At 48.5% G+C, this 21,529-nt stretch overlaps 1 protein-coding gene across 2 annotated transcripts; it reads left to right on the forward strand.

The window, feature by feature from the left end:
- Positions 1-524: 524 nt before the first annotated feature.
- On the forward strand, positions 525-18,729 carry FKBP6 (FKBP prolyl isomerase family member 6 (inactive)). 2 transcript variants are annotated; one of them, XM_048966765.1, is made up of 8 exons: positions 525-750; positions 1,731-1,820; positions 2,347-2,549; positions 3,732-3,851; positions 4,436-4,651; positions 4,971-5,080; positions 8,080-8,167; positions 18,359-18,729. In XM_048966765.1, exons 1-7 carry the CDS (start codon positions 579-581, stop codon positions 8,153-8,155), a joined length of 987 nt encoding a protein of 328 aa, XP_048822722.1. In that variant the 5' UTR covers positions 525-578; the 3' UTR covers positions 8,156-8,167; positions 18,359-18,729. The 2 variants fall into 2 exon arrangements, with proteins under 2 accessions (XP_048822722.1, XP_048822723.1); XM_048966766.1 differs by having other exon boundaries at positions 527-750; positions 4,457-4,651.
- Positions 18,730-21,529: the final 2,800 nt, after the last annotated feature.

Raw genomic sequence — 21,529 nt, forward strand, 5'->3', positions numbered from 1 at the left:
TCCCCCCCCCCCCCCCCAGCATTCTTCAGGCGAGCAGCCCCAGGGCTCTCAGCTTTTATTCATACGGGAAACGCTCCATCCCTAAGAGCCCCGAAGCATTACTGCCCCCATCTGAGGCACGGCAGCGCTCAGCTCCTGGGGCCGCACGGACGCTTTCCCCAGCGGGCAGCACACGAGGAGGCCACGGCACTCCCTGAGCTCCATCCCCAGAACACCAATGAGGAGAGGCGGGCCCGAGCCCGGAGGGGACCCTCAGCAGCCGCACGCGGCGGAGGACTCGGAGCTCTCTGCAGGCAGCGGGGCCGGCGGTGGGGCACGGACCGTGAGCTCCGCGACCCGAGCGCGGCCCCGGCGGGACTCCATCCCCCAGAATGCACCGCGAGCCTCGCGCCGCTCCCGCCTCCCATTGGCCAGGAGCCGCGCGCGCTCTCCCTCCCGAGGCGCCGGCGCGTGGCTTTTTAGCGGCGAGGCGGAAAGCGGGCGCTCCTCGGAGCGCGATTGGCCGAGGCTGCGGCGCGGCGCGGGCGGTGATTGGCGCGGAGCTGAGGGGCGGGACCGGGCGCGAGGCGCGGCGGGCGATGGAGGCGGACGGCGAGGCGCGGGCCGGGAGCGGGGTCTCGATCTCCTCTCGCTTCCGCTGTGCGCTGCGAGCCCGCGGCCTGCAGGACATCAGCGGCGACGGCGGGGTGCTCAAGGAGCTGCTGCGGCCCGGCACCGGGCAACCCGTGCCGCCGGCTGCCACCGTGGCGGGTACGGTCCCGGTCGGACCGGGCGTGGCGGTGCGGTGCGGTGCGGTGCGGTGCGGTGCCCCGCGGGGCTGCAGGCTCCCCGGCGCCGTGCCGCGGTGCTGCTCGCTCCGTCTGGCCCTGCGGTAGCACGGGAACGAGCAGCCGAGCCCTCGGAGGCTGCCGGTGCCGTTGTCCGCCTCTCCGTTGGGCCTCGTGTTGGCTGGGCCGCCTGGCCAGGCCCGGGAGCCCGTTGTGCACCGCCCTGTTGGCATCAGATCGGACGAACTTCCAGATGCTGTCAGCATACAGCAGTGAGGCTTTCTGCTTCGGGGCTGTGCTGTGCCTTATTGGTTTCTGCTGTGCATGGGGCAGCCTCTGCCACTTCTCGCAGCTGACAGATTAAACGGAAGGGCGTCTTGACCTGGAGCGGAGCGGGGCTTCCGGGACCCAGCCGTGTTCACAGTACAAAGAAGTTTAAGCTGGAAGCGGTTCCTGTGCAAGGGCCTGATGAGTGTCAGGGGAAGCTCGTTATGGTTTTTCTCCTAAATGAATGACAACTGGAGTTGGCCCTGCAGCACTCAGGCAATAGCAGAGCTCGAGGCCTACGTTTTCTCCTTTGTTTTTTTTTTCCTAGGGCTCAAGCTGTGCTTTGAGAACAAATTTGTTAAGTCCTTCTGCAGATAACTGGGGCGTTTTAATTTCTGTGGCTTAAGTTCCCATTCTCCTCCTGCCTGCAGCTCACTAGTTCTTGACACAAAATTGCATCTCTTGTTTAGATAAGAATAAAGGCTTCCAAGCAGCTGTTTTATCTGGTGCTGATGTGACCAGGTTTTTGTTAGCGGTTTGTGCTCCCTCTGCTGTTTTATTTAAAGCATCAGGAAAGAAAAAAGAAAGCATGGTTGCAAAACTGACTGTGAGAGTGCTAGTGACAGCATTGTTACCAGACATAATAACTAAATCTTGCTGTTCTCTCCTACCTGCTCCTTGTTCTGGGTTGTGCAGTGAAGTACTCTGGGTATCTGGAACATATGGATAAGCCCTTCTGCACAAACTGCACCAAGAAGCTCCCGAGGCTGATGAAGCTTGGAGAAGGTAGGTTTGTCCTGGATCTCTCAGGGCTATAATGAGTATCTGTTAAGGCATGTGAATTTAAATGCTGTTTGCTATCTTGAGGATTTTCTTGAAATCTCTTAAGCTTCTGAATGGAATCAGAAAGCCTCCTCCTTGTAGATGGAGGTCAATCCAGAACTGATCACACAACGTGCTGGCAACGAGCAGCAGCGCCCATGCTGTTGGTGGCGGTGTGGGTGCTTTCTGCTGCTGTCCTGAAGCAGTTTCTCACCTCAGTGTTATTAAATCACCCAAGAGGAGTGATTTAACAACAAGAGGAGATGAGGATGTTTGCTGTGTGCTTGTCCCACAGCAGATTGCCTCGTTAATCCAGAGATGAGTTGTGCAGCAGTGTGTGCCTTGAGTTGTAACAGTGGGGAAACTCACCGCTGTATTGATCTGCTACCTGGGATTTCCTCTTAAAGCCTAGAGGAAAATTCTAATTTGGAGCCGGAGATTGGATGCTGGGTTTGGGATTCTCCTGACCTTCTGTTTCTTGTTGTGACAGACATTACGCTGGGGGGTCTGGAAATTGGTGTGCTCACGATGAAGAAGGGAGAGGTGGCAAGGTTTATCTTCGCACCAAATTATGCCTACGGCCAGCAGGGTTGCCTTCCTCTGATCCCCCCAAATGCCACAGTCTTATTTGAAGTGGAGTTGATAGACTTCCTAGACTCTGCTGACTCCGACACGTTCTTTGCGTTGACAGCTGTGAGTTGCTTTAATAAGGCTTGGGGAAAAAACCTGGAAGATAAACTTTGCTGTCTTTCCCTTCAGTTGCTGAGGATCATGTGTTACATATGTTTGTTTAATGCAGGAACAGTTATCCGGACCTTGGGCTGCTGGATCCGTGCAGATGCAGACATGTGCCCTTTAAAGCTTATCCTGCACGCCTTGCCCTGTTTACAACCCAGTGCAGGGTGAGGAGCTGGGTGCTGTCTTTGTTTGCTGCACCGTAGTGGAGTCAGTGAAACAAGTTGCATTTATTTTTAGCTTTACCAGAAACCTTAGGGTTTCACTAGAGGGCATCAGCTTCCTGGAAGTTCTCCGCAGTGTCAGAACAGCACCTAGCTGTCTGTTTAAAAACAAAGTCCTTGTGAAGTCTGGAGCATTCAAGTGTCCCCCGCCCCCCACCCTTTGTCTTTGCTTCTTGGCTGCTTTCCCAAGTGCTCCTTCACTGCCCTCCCTCCTCCCTGGTGAGTTACCGTGTTATTGTTAATTCTCCCTTTTCATGTAAGAGGCTTTGGGTTGTAGTTGTGGGTCAGTGATTGGGGCACATACTGCAATGCTGATGGATGGAGGCCCTCCTCATTCCCTCACTGCCCTTGCAGAGGCTGCTTTTTCCACACCCAGGCCTGAGATCAAACCATCTGTTGCATGGGGGAGAGCTTACTCCCTAATTTGCTAACTCACCCCTCTCTGGGAGCTGATTCAAACTTCAATATGCAGGGGACAACCTGCCCCTTTTTTGTTGCTGTTCTTTTTTTCTTTTTCTTTTTTGCTCCTTCTTTGCTGGATTGATGTCCTGAGCTCTGTCAGGCTGGTCATGGAGCCACCCAGGGTGCTGTTACAGCAATGCAGCTTTCCCTGTTGTGCCAGGAATATGTTTTTGTCTTAGCTGTCTGCTCTGTGCTAAGCAGTTGAAAGAGTTGGGCAGAATTTAGGAAGAGATTCCTGCTTTTTTTCGTGCAGGGTCCCTTTGCTTCCTGACTTGTTTTGTAGTACTCTTACCAAGAGTTACCAGCACAGCAGCAGTGCAGAAGGGAAATGCTGTGTGGTGGTGGCCTGGCTGGATGCTGAAGGGCCTTGGCAACGGTGCAGGACTCTCCTGCCTGTTGTCTCTGCTTGATTTTTTTTTTGCTTGAGCTGAAATTCAGGTATTTCTTTATACAGGAGCAGCAGGATACGTTTCCTCTACAAAAGGTGTTGAAAGTGGCAGACGTGGAGAGAGAGTTTGGCAATTATCTCTTCCGTAAGCAGTGCTTCGAGGGTGCCAAAGACAGATACAAGAGGGTATGACACCAGAAGAAATGTATTTTCCACCCATGGCTTGTCAAAGTGGCAGTTTGGTGGTAGCTCACTGTAACAGATACACTTCAGAGATTACAGAACTTCGTCATATATTCAGGCATAGTTCATTATTTAAGAACTGATCTGAGATGCTTGCTGTTGTATGAGCAGCAGTAGTAAATGAAAGAGGAGGACAGCTGGCAGAAATCTGCAGGCCCTTCTTTCAGGCCTGCTCCCTTCTGGCCTCCCAGTTGGGAACAAGAATACTTGGGGTTGGAAGAAGCCTCTGGATTTTGCCTAACCTGTGCTCAAGGTCAGCTGGAGCAGCAGGTTGCCCAGGACCATGTCCATCTAGGAACATCTCCAGGGATGGAGACTCCACAGCCTGTGTAGGGAGTACCTTTTTACTTTGCTGGCTTCTAGTTCCTTGATGGGTTGCTGCAGTCTTGTGACTGAGCAGGCTAGTCATGCTGATAGGCGTGCAGTATATTGAGGAGTTTGATTACCTAGTTAAAAATAATAAGAGAAACATGGATGTAGCTGGCTGATTGGGATGGATTTCTCATGGTCGATTTGTTGTGTGCTAGTTCTTTTCCCTGTCTGCTCAGGCGTACTCCATCCTTGGTCGCAGCCCCTCCAGCGAGGCAGAGCTGTGTCAGATTGATGCTTCCAAGTTGCTGGTGCTCCTGAATCTCTCAATTACCTGCCTGAAGCTGGAATGTCCTGCCCGAGCTCTGATGTATGGGGAAAAAGCCTTGGAGATTGACAAAAGAAATGTCAAGGCGCTGTTCAGGTGTGGCCAGGTGGGCAAAGATAAATTCCTCTGGTAGCCACATCAAGCAGTGATGACTGACTGTGACAGTCTGACTGGCTGTGTAATAAACTGAGGAGAGCCACTAAATTCTAGGCCAGACCTCCTAAGCTCCTGCAGCAGTTGAGGTGATTTGTCAGCATCTGAAAATCTGCTTCTCAGTAAATCTGTCACACAAATCTCCTCTCGAGGGATTCCTGAGATACCCATATCTGTCTCTGAAATGTTTGTAGTTGTACATATCTCAGTCCTGAAGAGCAGCAGCGAATCTATATTTATCTGTTAATGCATCTGTCTTCTTTCAATGGCAGGCTTGTCTCTGCATGGCAGAATACGAAAAAGCTCGGGACTTCCTGATCAGAGCTCAGCATATAGAGCCATTTAACCACGATATTAACAACGAACTGAAAAAGCTGGCAAGGTGAGAACTCCCTTCCATTGCTGTGCTTAGACACGCTGAAAACATCCACTGGAAACTACTAAAATACTCGAGTGTTTGTTTAAAAAATTAGTAATAATCAAGAGCCAAAGGTGGTGGGTAAGTGACTTGGGAAAATGCAGAGCGTCTTTTATTGTGGGAAAGGCTGATTCAAGGCTTTGCACACAGAGTGGTTGCAGGTGATATGTGAGAAGCTGTAGAGTATTCATTTTTTCCGTAGGGTTTCTCAGAGGGAGGGTGTGATCCTCTCCATCTGAGTTAAGTGGGTCAGGCTGATGGCAGGGAGGTGGGGGGCTGCTGAGATGCCTCAAACCCAAGGAGTAGGCTGGCACTCGAGATCGTGTTCTGAATTAATACGTGATTTTCATTTCCTTTATGATGTGTCAGTTGATTACAGCACTTTTTTGCACTGCAAGTGCTTAGCTGTACAATGCTACAAATACCTTCCCATCTGTGGGAAGATGTTAAAATTGAATTTCTTGCTGCCTTGGTGGTAACAGATGAGCAATCCCAAAGGCAGACTTTCCCTTTGCCCACAGACTGAGTACAGCACAATCCTACCAGCCTTAGTCATGCCCTGCCCCCACGAAAACATGACTAACACTGGCCTCCATCCTCACACTGTTCTTTTGCTTGGAACTGGCAAAAGCAGTAGCTGGTTCCCATAAGTGTGTGCTGTACTTCTGGCACTGTTCATGGACACAGAATGTGAGGAAGTCCTCAGCTTCAGAGATTCCCAAAGCAGCCCCTGAATCGGAGCCCTCTTCTTTTGTGTTGCTGCTAGGCAATAAGGCTTGTAGGGAGCAGTAACATCTCTAATAGGAGGAGTTGATATGGCTTGAGCCAATCTGTAGGCTAAGGATCTTCACCTGGTAACTTTCTGGTAGACGGCTGGGCTTGCACATGCCCTATATATCTGAGTAGACTTTAATACCCTGTGATGAAACCAAGTCTTCAAATTTGTTCTGTTACATCAGAAATTTGGAGAACCTGAAATTAAAATTAGCTGCTGGTCTGAAAATGTGCAGTAAAATACTTCTATTGAACCTCATTTGTCCCCGGTACCTTGCTACCAAACTGCTAGGTGAACACCTGCTTATCAGAGTTCTGGATGGCTGGGTAGAAGGAGTAGTTGGAGGCTTGGCTTGTGGGTGGTGTCCAGGACCTGTGGTACAGTGCAAGAAGACCTGATCCAAAAGCCTCAAACATTCTCTTAGATTCATTCAAAGTATGTTGGCTGGTAGGAGAAAAATCTGGCTAATAATTGAGCTTCTTCTGCCAGGAAGCAACAAAGCATTCTGCCTTCAGGGAAGCAGCAGGAAAGCTTGTCAGCTCTGAGTCTAGAGACAGCAGCAGGTACTACTAACGTGTGTTACAGTGAGCTGAGTGTGCACTGAGCATCTCTTGTCCTGGAGCTTCTGCTTTGCTGCCAGTTAAAATTGATGTATTTCTTGCTTTTACAATGACAAAAAATGGAATTAATATAAAATAGATGGAGACAACAGTGCAGAGCGATGTTAGTCATGACGTAGCTCAGTCTGGATCTCTGTAACGTTACCAAACTGCCTTGCTTGTGGAAGCCTGTGATGTGATCTGACAGATGCTTCAGAAACTGCATATGAATTGAAATTCTGTTTTAAGAGCTTTTTACTTCCTTACTGGATGCACTTAAACTTTGCAAAAAGGAATGTTGTTTGTTAATCAACAGCTACCTTCAGCTGCATGAACGGAACTTTGGCAAGTACCTGCTAACAGCTAAGCTGGGCTCTTGGCAAAGTTCACCTTCACCAGAGAGAGACAGGCAGAGTCCTGGGCGAGGACCTTATGGAACTTGTCTGGTATCAGCTGCAATGGTACAAATTCTGATGCTGCCTTTGGTGACTTTTTAGAGGGCATGGTTTGTATCAAATATGAAATAACAGAGTTGTTCTGACATCTGGCTTGAAATTGTGCCTCTGGGTGAGGAATTCTTGGATTCCTGCTTTGGTAGGCTTGTGAGCATGTGTCATCCAGTCTAGGCACACATCACTGATCTTATTGTGGGCACTTACGGCAACATCTGCCTGCAGGACTTCACAGCAGAGATGTCATGAACTCAAGTTTCATTGAATGATGAAGTTGTGGACACACAGGTAGTGTTCATGGGGGGCTGAGAGAGCGTTAGCCAGCACCACCTTCTGCTGTTTCTACTGTTGCAACAAAAACTTTGCTTTTGACCATATAAGGTAGCAGATGCAGTAAAGCTGTCTTTTGGGCAGCCATTGATCCCTGGGGCAGTGTTGAGCTGAGTCACCTTCTGCTCACAGATTCCTCACCAGTGAGGCTTCGTTGCCTGCAAGGTGGAGTGTGGGGTGCGGGGACGCCGTGCTGCTTGCTGCCACTGCTGGGGCTGCCAGAAGCAGTGATTCACGTGGAGTGGTCTGCATAGCTTGTGCCATGTAAATGGGATGCTGGCAGGATGCATTTGTCCTGCTGTCTACATAGTCTGGACACGCAGCCTACTGTCCCTTCCACGTCCTCTGCCTGGATTTGTGGGGTCAGTGGTAGATCACCATTAGCAGTCGTTTGCTGAACAGTGGAGCACCTGCATTGTGTCCTGCTGGGCCCTGTAATGGCTTGCATGAGGAACGGTGCAGATGATGGGCACCACAGTAGGGCTTTGAGTACAGGTGGGAGTTCTGCATCACCGTGTGCTTGCAAAGGTGCTTGCAGAAAGCATCTGACTACCAGAGGTCAAATGCTCCTACTACCTAATAGATACCAGCAGAGAAGAGGCTCAGGGTCTGGTGATAAGACAAAATTCATGTCATGGCAGAAAGAGGTGGGGGGGGGGGTTGGGGGGGAGCTGCTCCCTCTTCCAGCAGCACTAGGCTAGTTGCCTTGAAAGTCTAAACGTGTATGTATTTTTTTCTGACTGTGCTGCTGATGGTTTGATGGGCAGTCAGCAGCTCTCAACTCCATATTTGTGCTCTACTTTCCAGCTGCTACAGAGACTACTTGGACAAGGAGAAAAAAATGTGCAGCCGAATGCTTGCTGCTCTCAACTCTTCTTCGTGACCAGGAATAAAGGTACTCAGCTCCTGAAAAAGTTTGAGGTCTCCTAAAGCCGTGCAATTCTTGGGTTGGGCTTTGTGGGGGGGAACACACTTTTCTTCTGTGTAGGAGGATTTTGGAGGCATAATACAAGTTAATGAGAACACAGAGAGGGGAAGGGGCAGGATGGCAGTGTGAAACCCAACTGTACTGTGTGCTTGGAGGATCCTTTCTGCCAAGCAGGCTAGAATGGGATGGGAACCTGAAACTGGCAGCACTTGAATAAGTTTATTTTTTTTTTTTCCTGTGCTGCTCATCCCAGTTATTCCTTGTCAGAGCCAGGGGCAGAAATAGCTGTGTAGTCTTGTTTCTCTGCCAATTAAAAGAAACAAAAAAAAAAATTGTTCCTGTCAAACTTAAAAATTGGATTTCCTCCTCCCCTCCAGCACTCCTGTCTGGAGCTGTTGGAATGCCTTACTTCAGAAAAATCTAAATATTTTATTTCTGGCTTTTGCTTTTTTGATTTAAATATTAAAAAACCTGTTTGTATAGAATATTTCAAATAGGTGTTTTGGACTCTTTAAAAAGCCTTAAATCCTCAAGCAAAATTGACAGGTTTATAAATGCACAAAGGCTCTTTGATCATTGGGTTTTTTCTTTTTTTTTTTTTTTTTGTCAAAACCTTTGGAGGGGGTGCAGGGGGGACTGGCAGTCTGCGCTGGTCTCTCGCCTCGGGGTAAGCCCTAGGGAGAGGGTTGTGGAAAATGACAGCAGCCTTCTGTCAGAAGGCATCAGCAGCTCGGGGCCGTCAGCCATTCCGTCTCAAACAATGCAGGCAGTATCCTTCTTCCTTCTGAAAATGAGTATGAGCAGCTTTTCCATCACTGGCAGCGCTGAGCGCAGGATGCAGCTGTGCTGTTTTAAGGTCAGCTCTTTCTCTTGTCTGTGGCTTCGAGGAAGCCACCCAGTATTTGAGGGAGAGGTCTGACTGAGCGGCTGCTTCCCAAAGCAGTGCATCCCCCTCCCAGCTGGATGTGCTCCTTGCTGCAGCCCTCTCTCTCCTGCCCTCCACTCGTGGCTGCTTGTTGCGAGCTGCCTCAGAGCACAGATCATTCTGCTATGGGTTGGGGATGAGACTGTCATCTCTGCACTGCCCCCAGGCTGTGCTTTGGGATGGGGGGCTATGCCCCACTTGTGCAGGAAGCCCACAGCGTGGGTTTGGCAGGGAGACTCTCAGAATTCTAGAGATTCTGTAGATAGTTGCAGTGTGAAGGCCTGCAGGACTTGCAGAGATGGGGAAAGGCAAAAGGGAAGCTTAAAGATGAAGCCGATGTGCCCATCAGCCAGATTTTCTCCATGGCTCCTGCTGATGCAGCCCTTCCCTGGAGCTCTGCCTCCTTTCACAGCTGTGTGACAGCTGTCAGTCAGATTGCTGGCCTTTGAAATTAAGTTTAGTTGAAGCATTTTGTTTTTTTTAGTCTTCCAGACAAATTTACATCACTGAGACCTACATAACAATCCACTGTTAATTCCTTGTGAGAAAAATCTCTTTTGCTGGAGAAAAAAAAAAGTCATTATGTATTCAGAGAGGAGCACAGCAGCTCCTGCTCCAAAGGCACAGCTAACTATCCAGAACTGAGGCAGAACATTCCTTAGTGTTTTCTGACAAGTTTGCACCAGTTCAGTTTAGGGCACAAGCTGTTCTCAGTGGCTCTGGCAGCCGCCTTTGATCCGTGCAGTGAGCGGAGGGGCAGTGGGCTGTGCTGGGAGCTGGTGTCTGATGATCGGTGGAATCGCACCGCTGTGCAAAACCTCTGTGTGCAGCGGTTGGCAGGTGGTGCTGAGTTGGTCTGGCCACAGCCACCTTACCAGCTACATGACTCACAGCTGGAATTGGGCATTTGCTCCCCCTGACTCACTGCTGTGTTTTGCTGGCTCAGCTCTCCTACCCAAGGGGCTTTGCTGGTTTTTTTTCAGCGAGATTTGCAGTGGCTGCTTTGGTTCAAGGGCAAATGGGTTCATTTGTCTGTGCTGGGTAATCCAGGGCTCTGCTGTGTTTTCCATAATAATACTCAGAACCGGACACACCTGAATACAGTCACTCTGCCCAGTATTTCTGTCTCTCTCACTGTAGAGTCTATTCCTGGAATTACATCTTGCTCAGAGCACACTTTCTTCCTCTTTAGTGGAGTTTCAAGTCAGAAGAAGCATCTTTGGTGAAATGAGGCCACCTGTGATGCTTCCTAGGGGAATTCACAAATACTAAGCAGTAGAATCAGAAATATAAACGCTTTCTTAAATCTTTCCTTCAATAGTTCCCTGCAAACACAGTGGCTTGCGGTCTTATGCCTGCCCTTCTTCAGGTCTGAGCTATTTGCTTGCCTCTATCTTCTGTAGTGCAGCATAAATCAAGCCAGGTTACCTGGCATGGCTGAAAGCCCCCTTTGGAGTTTGGAGCACCCTAAGCTGGATGGACTGAGATCACTGCCTCAGTAGATTTCTTTGTTGCAGTGGAAAATGCAGGCTTTTGGTGACAGACTTTTAAACGCCACAAAATAATGGAACTTGTCTTTGTGCAGTTGTGGTCCTTCCAGATGAAGAGAACTTAATCATGAGATGCGGGTATGGATTTCGTGGAGATGCCTGCATCCTCATAGCAAGTCTATGGGAGTTTAATCCCAAAAAGACTTCTTTTAATTAAAGGTGGGCCAAGGCTGAAAGCGTGCTTCTAATGTGTATCAGAATTCCAGTAGACAGGAGAAGTGGTCTCAGTAGCTGACAGCATACGGGGAAATGTTCCAGTGAAAACAAACAATACTGAAATTATGGCAGGAATCTATGAGGTCGAACTTGAGACTGCTGCGAACAGCAGGATCTAGCAATTCTGAAGCCATTAATTGGTGAGAATTGGCTGCAGAACTGGGGCTGTGTCATCAGGTAGAAGAGACTATAATTGGACTTAAAAATCAGCAGCAGTTGCTAGTTAAACTGACCTAATAGTCTAAAAGAGACTGGCAAATAAACTGAGGCATGTGTGCATAATAGAGTCGCAGCTCGTGCCTTGGGGAGGCTCCAGACTTTGAGCAGACAGCAGCTTGCTCCTTCCCCTCCTGCTCTCCCCTATCACAGAGCTGAAGATCTAAGATGTGCCTCCTGCTGATACTGTCCTTGCCCACTGTGTGAGGCTGAACAGCAGAGAAACAGCAATTTTGCTTCTCCTCTAGAATACACACACTGCTGTACCATTGGGATGTCCTGTGCTGCAAAGGAAACTGTTAAGCACTGCTTTATGCTGAGCATTGCTGGAGCTAGTGCAGAGGCTTGGAGGATGACTTCAGTGAGCATTCTCCTTGCTAAGCAGAGGGAGGAGGAAAGCTTTAAAAAGGTGGTTGGGTGTTCTGGGATGCTTTGGTGGGGGTTTTGTCTGGAGGTTTTTACCCCCCTCTGGGTCTTCCTTCCTGTAGCATCATCTTCTTTTTTTAATTTCAGAGGAGTTCTGCAGTTTATATCTGCAGTAATGCTCATCTCCCAGAGAGGTACCACAGCTATGCTTGGGCCTCTTCTAGAGACCAGCAGTGGGGAAATGATTCTACTGGCTCCATGCACAAGGTGTGGAGGGAACAGAGGACAGGGACCAGAAGGAAACAGCTGCGTGCTCCTGTGCTCTTTGAACCCTGGTAGGACAGGAGGGCTCGGTTACAGAGGTCCTTGGTGAGGGCACTTGGTGTGCTGGGTTGGTGTTGCCCGTGCTGGCAGGAAGACCTGGGCAGTCTTGCAGTGCCCTGCTGTGCCAGTGTTCCAAGGTGAGGTGGTGAAATTCAGCCTCTACAGAACGGTGCCTCAAGGCCCAGCCCAGCACTGTCTGCCCTGAAACTTTGTGAGCATCTAAAGCCTGGTGTTTCCCTGTGTGTGCTCGACCCTGGGCCACCTGGTAAGGTAGGAAGGAACGCATGGCTGTGCTCCTCAAGCTCCTGTCTATCTGCTCTGCATACTTACTCTAGAAAGGGATGGCTGAGCCCTGCTGGATATTCCTATTCTGCACTTCTTTTTTCATTACTTTAGCCAGCAGCAGGAAGATAAAACGCACTAAATTGTCTGCTGCTGTTACAAATCAGTGGATAGTGAAAAAGGTGCTGGGTTCTTTTCATCATATTTATCATGGAGTTAAAGTTCGAAGAGAATGGACAATGTGTAGGATGTGAATGTCTTTACACAGGAAATTTTATTTTTGCAGAATCTTCAGAGTTAGTGCCCTTCAATTCCAGCAGCAAGGAGATGGAGGAGCTTAAAATAACTGCATCTATGAAACATGACTTTTAAAGTCTCCTTTCTCTACCTCTCATGTTTCAGTTGTACAAAGCACGAGTTTTGTTACCGTGGCGAGTGTAAAGGCAAATAGGATAAACCTACCTAAAGCAATTAGCAACCAAAGAAACAGATTTTGGATGGCAGCCTGCTGCAGGTGCCAGTGACTCGTGCCTGAGGTCAGATTACTGCTTAATTGTGCTGTTGTTGAGGCACAGAAGCCCCCAGTGCCACTTAGTCCTTGTAGCAGCTCTCCCTGGGCTCTTGCCATCCCATACAGGCACAGCTGGCGTGCCTGGCTACCAGCCCTGCTGATCTGGAGCACTTCAGACACATCTTTATCCTATCTGTTTCTTTTAATCTTACATCTGGGGATTTAAATGTGTCATGCGCAGCCTTAGACAGCAAAACAAAGGATCCTTTTCCATATTCTCTTGTGTGCTGTTCTTCTAGTCTGGTTTCTTGGAGAAGCATTTGGGCGTGGAGATCTGAGCTCAGAGGATGCTTTTCACTCCTTTTGTAGTTCAGTGTTAAGTTATCCTGAGCAGAAACACAAAGGGGCTTAATCCTCTGCGTGGCTGTGCTGCTGTACCCACATGTGCTGCCTGCACCAGGCAGGTTGCTGTCATTGGTGTCCTGCTGTCTCAGGACTGGTGGGGCTCACAGTGCAGCAGAGGGTAATTCCAATACAAGAGAAGGGGAAAAAAACCTTCAGATGATAGTGGTGCACACCACACAATGATGGCTGATGTATTTATCTGTTAGTAGCCTTCCGAGTATTACAGGCTTATTCCACAAACACAATGTTTAATGTGTTTAAATGAAGCTACAAACTTTTATTGTCCAGATGGCTGCAATGCTGAAGGCCCCCAAAAGTGTTTTTTTGCTTTTGGGAGGGCTGTTTGCTTAAGACACTAGGAGTGCCTTGGCTCTACTGTGAGTCAGTTTGCAGATCTGCAGAGTTATTTGCAGTAAGGGAAATGTGACCTTCATGTGCCTGTCCCAGTGCCCACACTGCTTTATCAGGGAACTGGTGATTTGACAGAATGCTGAGCATTGTTGACATGAAAATTTGAGCTTTTGAAGGACTGGGAGCTACTGTTAGGAACAGTTTCAGCCCAGACTTGCTAAATTAAGTCCTTCCTAAGTCACAAGTAGGTGTTGAAGAGTTCATCCCTTCCTTTCACCCTCTTGTAATTGCCCCTCTTATGAGACATCTTGCTCTCTGAGGAAGTGTTGTTGCTCTGTCTGGGTGCTGTTTGAAGGGGTTTCCTTTTTTTGGAAATGCTTGGGAAAGTGCTTCTCTTCCTGCACTTCTTTGCGTTAGGATTCCTTGGCACACAGTAGATCTGAGCAGACTTGACAGACCCTCTCTCTGGCACCTTAGATTCAGGTCATCAGTATTCAATCTCTCTGAAGTCAAGTGTTGCTAACAGTCTGTTTAATTCTTCCTTCCACTGAACTCTCTCTCTGTCTACACACTGTGCTGGAGACTCATGGTGGATCCTTTGCAGAGCTGAGGATTATAATGGACCAGCTAGCAAAAAACATATCCTAAGGGAAAAAAAATGCATAAGCACAGATGTTCAGTTGACACCGGAGGTTTGTATGGCTTTATTATACAAACAAGGAATAGAGAATCTTCTCCTTCTACCTTCACCCTTGAGTGCTGACATTGCTTGCACCTGTAGTGGGCTGTTCCAGGCAGCTGCTGGGGTCTTCTCTTGTCTTTCTCTTCACGACCTGGAGAGTCTCTGAGCTTCTGCACACTCGTGTGCTACCTGAAGGTAGGCTTCACTTGGCTGTGAAAGTGAGTCCACTTGAAGCACTAACAGCTGGACATCCCTACGTTACATCTGAGTGAGGCAAATGGTGTATGGCAGACTGCAGAACTGCTTGCACAGACAGTAGACAAGTGGTGTCCTAATTAGGTAACTTTCTGAAGGCGTGCTGAATGCGCCAGTGATGGTGATGTGTGGCATTCCCTCTAATAATTGTCCTGACAAACCATGATAGCCTGGTGGTGTAGATGGCCCTTTCTTCTCGTCCTATCAGGGTGGGTTGCCCAGCACATCCTGTTATCAGCGGGCTGATAGCAAGCAGGCTGTAGCTGGGCTTTGTTCTTGCCTTCAGAAGAGCTGCAGCATGTCAGTAACCTCTTGTGGGCTCCACATGATGCTTTTCAGAAGGAGCTCGTTCACCTCTCGGTGGCAGCCGTTTTCCTCCAGGCTGTCATTTGGGAGTGGCAGTTCTTTTTGGACTTGTCAGGTCTTGAATGAAGTGCACTTCTCAGGCGATTGCTGTTCAAGAAGGTTTTAACTTCTTTGCTGATCCATGCTCCAAAAGTGAGCGTGTAACGTGCTCTTCCAGAGTGCTGGAGTTAAGACATGCTGTCTTCCCGATTAACAAGTCAAGCTTTCCTTTCTTCCCTGCAGTGACCACAAAGTTTGAGCTGAAGTGCTGAAAGTGAGATGTTCTGCTTTGTGTTGGCAGCACCTGGAGGCTGCATTTCTCTGCAGGTAGCTGCTGGCTCTGGGATGGATCAGCCAGACCAACCTCCCGGCCTGTCTGCCCTCCACAAAGCTGACGACTCGACTGCTTCTCTTGAGAAGTGCCTTCTCACTGGGGTTATGAGTTAGGAGTGAGGAGCTGCTGCTGCACTGGGGTTATGAGCACAGTTAGGAGCTGCTGCTTCAAAGTGTGGGTTTCCCAGGGGCTGAACTGGTGGGAGCTTCTTCCCAGCTTCCCCATGCTTTGGCAGAAATATTGCCTGCTGTGCTTGGTGCCTACACAGTGCTTTCATACAGCTCTTCTGGAGACTCAGCTGGGAAGGAGATAGCCACGGTGCTTTATGCAAGAAAGCAGCTTAAACAAATTTTAAAGCCTTAGTTAAACATTAACAGTTAATTATGGCTTTGATGCAGAGTAAAGGCGATTGTGATTATGAATGACCTGTGACCTGGCATGTTGTTTGCTGTAAATCGATGCTCAGCTGCCTTGTCTTTCCCAAGCACGAATTAAAATAGCTGGTAGCGACAGACTTCTGTCTGAACTTCAAAGCGAGCGCCTGCGTTTCTGCTGCGTGTGGCTGAGCTGCTGCCAACCTGCTTTTAAGGGAAGGAAACAAACGTTGGAGCGGAGCCCTGCTTGCAGCGTGCGGCTCCTCTACCTGCAGGAGCTGTGGGGGCTTTGAACGCCGCCCAGCGCGCTGCGTCTCCAGGGCTGAGCGCTTTCCTTCCGCTCCTCTTCTGTCTGCGTCGCCATCAGGTGCACATGGAAGAGGTGAACTGATCAAACGCTCCTTGAGATGGCTTTAGGGTTTCAGATTGAATATATATATTTTTTTAATTAGTTCCATGTAAAGACTCTTACTGCTTCAAATAGCAGCCATGAAACCAGCAGCCTGGCAGTTTGATCCTTTGTTTTTCCTGGTGCACAGGAAATCTCAGTAGCTGTAGGTTTTAGACCCAGCTACACACCCCAACCACAACTAACAGCCTGCGGAAACATCAAGTGATTATCTTCTAAGTATGCCTATCAGGGACACATGAAAGGAAGTGCTGTGTGGGTACAGTATTAGACTGACAAGTAGCAGAGCAGTCTGTTGCATTTTAACAGGAGCAAAGATACTTTTCTCTAATAAAGCAGAGGATGCCACAAGAGTATGCCACAAGTAGCACAAGTTAAGGAATTTTGTTCACCTGAGAAACCTTTCTTTCCTTATCCTAGTTGCTACAACTCTGCTGTGAAATGGAGAAATGACTTAAGCATTTTTATCTCTTCAATTCTCAAAGACCAGTTGCAGGGCCCTTTAGTAGTTCTCTTTCTGAATAAACTTTGTCTCCCCATTCTCCTGGTTAGGGTAGGTGCTTGACAGAGCTTGTCAGCCCAAAGCTGGGTGTAACACAAGCTACTCACAGCAAGCTCTTGATTTTTGGAAGGTTTGGTGATAAAAATGGGGCTGTAACATGGGATTTAATGAGTCTGAGTGAACGAGGGTGGTGACTGTGATGGTGGTGGCTGTTTCTTGATGCTGTCAATCCTAATTCGTGCTAGGCTAGCAATCTACTGCTGGTGCATTTCTGACAGTCTTGAAAGTTGCTTCGCTGTTCTGTGTGACTAGGTGATCTTGCAGGTCATTTCCAACCTTGTGACTCCATGATCCTTTTGTTATCCCAAGGTGTATTTGGGGGCAGCCTCAGATAGGGGTGGACTCTTTTCTGGCTGGATCATGTGAGCCATGGGCTCTGAACATACTGGCTGAATGAAGCCTGGATTCTTCAAGGTCGTTGGGGTAAAATGGGTAACCCAATCAGTCTCACAGCTCACTCTGCTATGAACATGTTGTGGACTGGAGACCAATTCCTTGCAGTCCTTACTGTCCTGTGGTACTGTGGTGCAAGAGCAAAATAGTTGCTTTCCAAGAATATAAAGTGAGGTCTGTATTTTGAGCATCGTGTGGTGTTTTGCCTTCTCATCTTTTAGCAGGTAAATGTCTGTTTTCCTGTCACTGCTTTTTAGCCTTCTGGTTAGCACTCTGTAAGTTGATATCCCCTCAGGAGCAGGCTTCCTTATTTTGCTGCTAGTAACTTGATTTTAATTTGCATACATCACCGTTGCAGCTGAGCTGGCTGAACAAGCTCAAGAGGCTGTAGCTCCTGAGAAAGCAGCAGAAGTTGGACTGGGCTGCCAGTATTCTTGAACTGAAAGGTGGTGGGGATGTACATCTTCCTGGTGACTCTCAGGACTTCTGTAGGAAACAGATAATGAGTTACCTTATGGAGAAGGTTCCAAGGATTTTGCTTTATTAGTGTTAATTTTTTCCTTTCCTTCCACCGTTCAACCTATAAATGCTGGAGGGATGAATCTGACTTCTCAGCAGTGTTTCAGTATCATCTACACTCAGACAAATCATGGGAACTTGTCAGGATTCTGTTGTGAGTGATCTCAGGCCAGGGAGCAGGAGGTGCTGGGGCTCTCTGCAAAGGGCCAGGGTGGTTGGAAGAGGCACTGGAGAAGCAGGTGAGCTTTTGGTAGTAAGGTCAGTGCTGTGGAATTGTAGTCACATCTGTGAGACAGATCTGAGTGGTGAGCACTGAACCCAAGAGGTTCCCCTTTGAAATACAGAGGAAAGAAAATCACAGCTTAGGGGTAGGTCTGGCTTATATCCAGAGAAAACCTGTGCATAGATACTGCTTTCCTTCCAGTGACCTTAAAGAGTTGGATGGGTGGGGTGGGAGCTGCAGGTGAGAGATGGAGGCTTTTCTGGGGGCAGGCTCTGCCATCGTAGAGTGTGCCAGGACTCCAGGGCTGGTAAAGGCCCAAATACAAATGAGAGTGGTGGGTGAGGGGTGCTAGGAAAGAGCAAAATGCTGGGAGCACTGTGTTCCTTGGCACGCTGCACGTGCTGTCATGTTGTGGCTGGGCCTCCTGGAGGTAATGGCCATTGCAAAGAATGATTTGACCAAGGGAGGAAGGTGCAGGGAGAAGCAATAGAAGTCTCAGAGGGGAAGGGTGAATCTGGGAGAAAGAGGACTGGCTTCTCAAAACCAAAGAGGAAACGTCCAGGTACCAGGCTTCTCAGAAGGCAGCTGGAAAAATGCAGGGTAGTGTGCATCATGGGTCACCCAATATGGGAAGGGAGATGACCTGAAGGGCCCTTCTGGGCTCTCTGCAGTGAGCTTGCTGTTTTTGAATTCTTATCACTTAACACTCAGTTTCTTCCAAGTCTAAAGTGAGGAAATTGAATTAATTTTATGGGAACGCCGCCATGCCTGATCCACTTGTACTAATCTACAAAACTCTTGGATGGCTCTTTCAGGGCACTGTAGAGGCGTGCTAGCAATGTTTGGAGCTGCTAAAATGGAGTAACACGTACAGTGTTTCCTGTGGGAATGATGACTGTAGTCTTTGTTATCCTAGGACTTCTCCAGCTGACGAAAGGAACGGTCCTTGGATGAAAAGGAGACCTGTCCCTGGGCACGTGGAGGGTTTGATGTTGGATCTGTGTGTTTTGGGAGAAGCACGACGTGGAGGTCCTCGTGGTGTGTGCACAGCGTGGTTTTCCTGAATTTGGTTTATTTAGCAATTCTGGGGCTGTTTGTAGAAGAACCGAGCCCTTTATTCTTCCATGAACATTCCTTGAACGTTCCTGACATCCTGGGCTGCTTTAAGGGAATCTGAAAGTACAAGTAGGATGCCATGAGGTTTTGTATTGCTTATACAGATTGTTCTTTAAAAGGTTATGTTTAATATTGTTTTTGTTCTGAGAAAATAAACCGATCTGAGAACTAGTGCTGGCAGGACTTGTGCCAGTTTATTGTGCAAGAGTGATTAATGTCTCTTTCAGTGTAAGGAACTGGAATTTGGAAATAGAGTCCAGTTTGTTAATGTAGCTAACTGCTTGGGCAACAGCATGCTATGCTCTTTGTTTTGGCTGAACATTCCAGTGAGTGTTAATACTATATTTCAAATTACCTCAGAATACCATCTTTTCCCCTTCAAATATTGCTGACTTTACTAGCATTGATCAAGTTGGTTTCCTTTCGGAGCAGAACACGCCGTGTTCCCCCTGCATCATTCTGAATGCAGGCACGGCTGGGCTGATAAATGCAAAACCTCTTGGTGAGGTGGCAGCAAAGCAGTGTAGAAGCTGCAAGAAGCCACGTGGATTCTGCAAAGAAGGAACCTGGTAACACGGAACACTGTTTTAATGATATTTCTCCCATCCGTGTTTGACTAGCTTGGATAATGTCTTCTAAGCATAATTCAGTGCCTTGTTGTTGACTTGCAGGGCAGGGAGAGTTGCCTGTGGTCAGTGTGTGTTCCAAGGTGGCCTCTTGCCAGGAGAGAAACGTCTGAAGTGCTCTTGTTTTCCCCAGTTCTGCCGACATCTTTATGGCTTTTTGGACTCAATACCACCACGCTCTGATGGTATCTTAAAATAAAATGCCCTCTTGGTAGGACATACTGGAGAGGAAAAAAAAAAAAAAGAAAGAAAAGAAAAAAAAACCAACAGTTGGGAAATCTTGAGTTGGCAGCAGCCTGCAAGCACATCTTGGAGCTCTCTGCCTGTTGTAGTCCTCTGTGCTTCTGGAGAACCATCTTGATCTCTGAGAGGGGTGCTCAGATCCTGCCGCACTGCTTAGCGGGAGGAAAGCAGATCAAAGGGGAACGTGGGCTTTGGGTTTCTTATGGTTTCCTTAAGAACAATCTGATTAATACTGCTTTTTGTCAGACCAGCTTTTTCCAAAAGCCTCCAAGAGTATAAACAGGAAGGTGGAGGGGAAGGAGAGTTCTATAATACTAATTATCTTAATTATAGAGCGCAGGGCTTCATCTCGTTGCAGGAGTTTTGATGTGCAGTGATAACACACAACTGAAAAAAGCAAGCGTTGCGTGGAAGGCTGTAACTGAGCTGCTGCCCAGCTCAGAGCCCTGGCAGGTGACAGGCCTGGGCTTCACTGGAGAAGCGTGGCTGCTTTCCTGTGTTTGGGTTCCTGTAGCTGTGTGTGTGTGCTTCCAGCTGCTCTGCTCACAGATGGCACAGCAGCCCTGTGTGCTGTCCTTGCCTTGCCATGTCCCGTCCCCTTTTGGTTCCCAGCACCAGCGCCTTGCTGGTTCCTCTTTGCAGGGCCGACACTAGATGGCAATGCCTCCCTCGTAATACTGCAGCACGGCAGGAATCCCGGGGTTTGTTTTTGGTGGGCTCTATCATGGATAGTAGTCCTTTTCTGCACAGATTGCTCCACTGGCTTCCTTGCGTTGGAAGCTGATGCCAGTTTCCAATGTGAAGCAGAGGATTGTGTTTCATGACAGATAGGATAAGATGGGAGACCTGAGGTCAGACGTGTGGCAGAGTTCTCCAGCTCAAGGTTGCCGTGCCTCTCGGGGCTCCCTCAGCATCCTGACGTTTTGGCACTTGGCTGCTGGCTTTTGGCTGCTGGGTCGGGGGAGCACGGCATCCATTGGAGCAGATTTGCAAATGGAAACTTGGCACAGCAGCGTAAGTGGGAGATCTGGTGGAGGCACAACGTGCTGCTCCCCAAACGTGTATGGACAAAACCCATCACCAAAGGCACCATCCAAGGCACAGGCATTTAAATGCATAAGTAGACCTGGATGGGATTGCTCACTGTGTCCCAAAAGGGATTCCTGCAAATCTCTGCTCCTGTTGGCTGCCAGCTGAGCACGCTGCAGTGCTGCAGCAATGGGGACTGCAGGTCCCACACCACCTCCCAGCCCCACCACATCTGACCTGCAGGCCGTCTCTAGCTTGAAGATTGGTTTACTGGGGTATTAAAGACTTTGAGTTGTCAGCTAGAGTTTGTTGAAGGGAATTTTGGAGTTCTGCAATTTTTCTATGCAAGGTGAATGTGAAAAATGACTTTGCTGATATTTTTTATTATTATTATTTTGCTTTTATTCCTCTTGAAGAAAAAGAATAAAACTTTCCATCTCTGGGCAAGATCAAAAATGCGTTACCATCTTTAGTTGGCATTAGAACAGAAATACAAGTCCGTGAGCAAAACAGAAAAATTTCCACAAAGAAACACAGTTTCTGATTGTTAATGGGAAAATGTGGGCCTTTGAGAAATTTGCTACTGAAATATTTATTTTTGGCCCAAAAGCCACTTTCCCCCCTTTCCCCTTCCCCCCCCCCTCCCCCCCACCTTTCTTTAAATAGTTTGACAAATATCTTCAGGGTGTTTGGTGGAGGAACCGTTCCAAAGGCAGGTTACCTCTCACAGCTCAGAAGTGGTCTTGTATTTCCAGTTTGGGTTTATCTAATGTCAACTTGCAGCTTCTGAACTTTGCCGAGCAATTAAAATATTATCTGATATTGTATGATGTTTTCCCAGCCTGGGTGTGCTCAGCTTTAATCTGAGCCCAAGATGCTGGGTGCCCTCACGTCTCCCTGTCTCTTTGGTTTCTTGGGCTGTGAGGTGAGGATCAAACTGATGTGAGCTGTGTGTAACAGCCCCTGCTCCTGCGTGTGCCGTGCAGCTCCCAGGCTGTCTGTGGGCACCGTGCCCCTGCTGCTGCCTGCAGTGGTGGCAGTCAGTGCTCTAACCCTGGAGCGTGTTGGTGGCA

Source organism: Lagopus muta, chromosome 20, assembly GCF_023343835.1.
Source record: "Lagopus muta isolate bLagMut1 chromosome 20, bLagMut1 primary, whole genome shotgun sequence".
NCBI lineage: Eukaryota > Metazoa > Chordata > Aves > Galliformes > Phasianidae > Lagopus > Lagopus muta.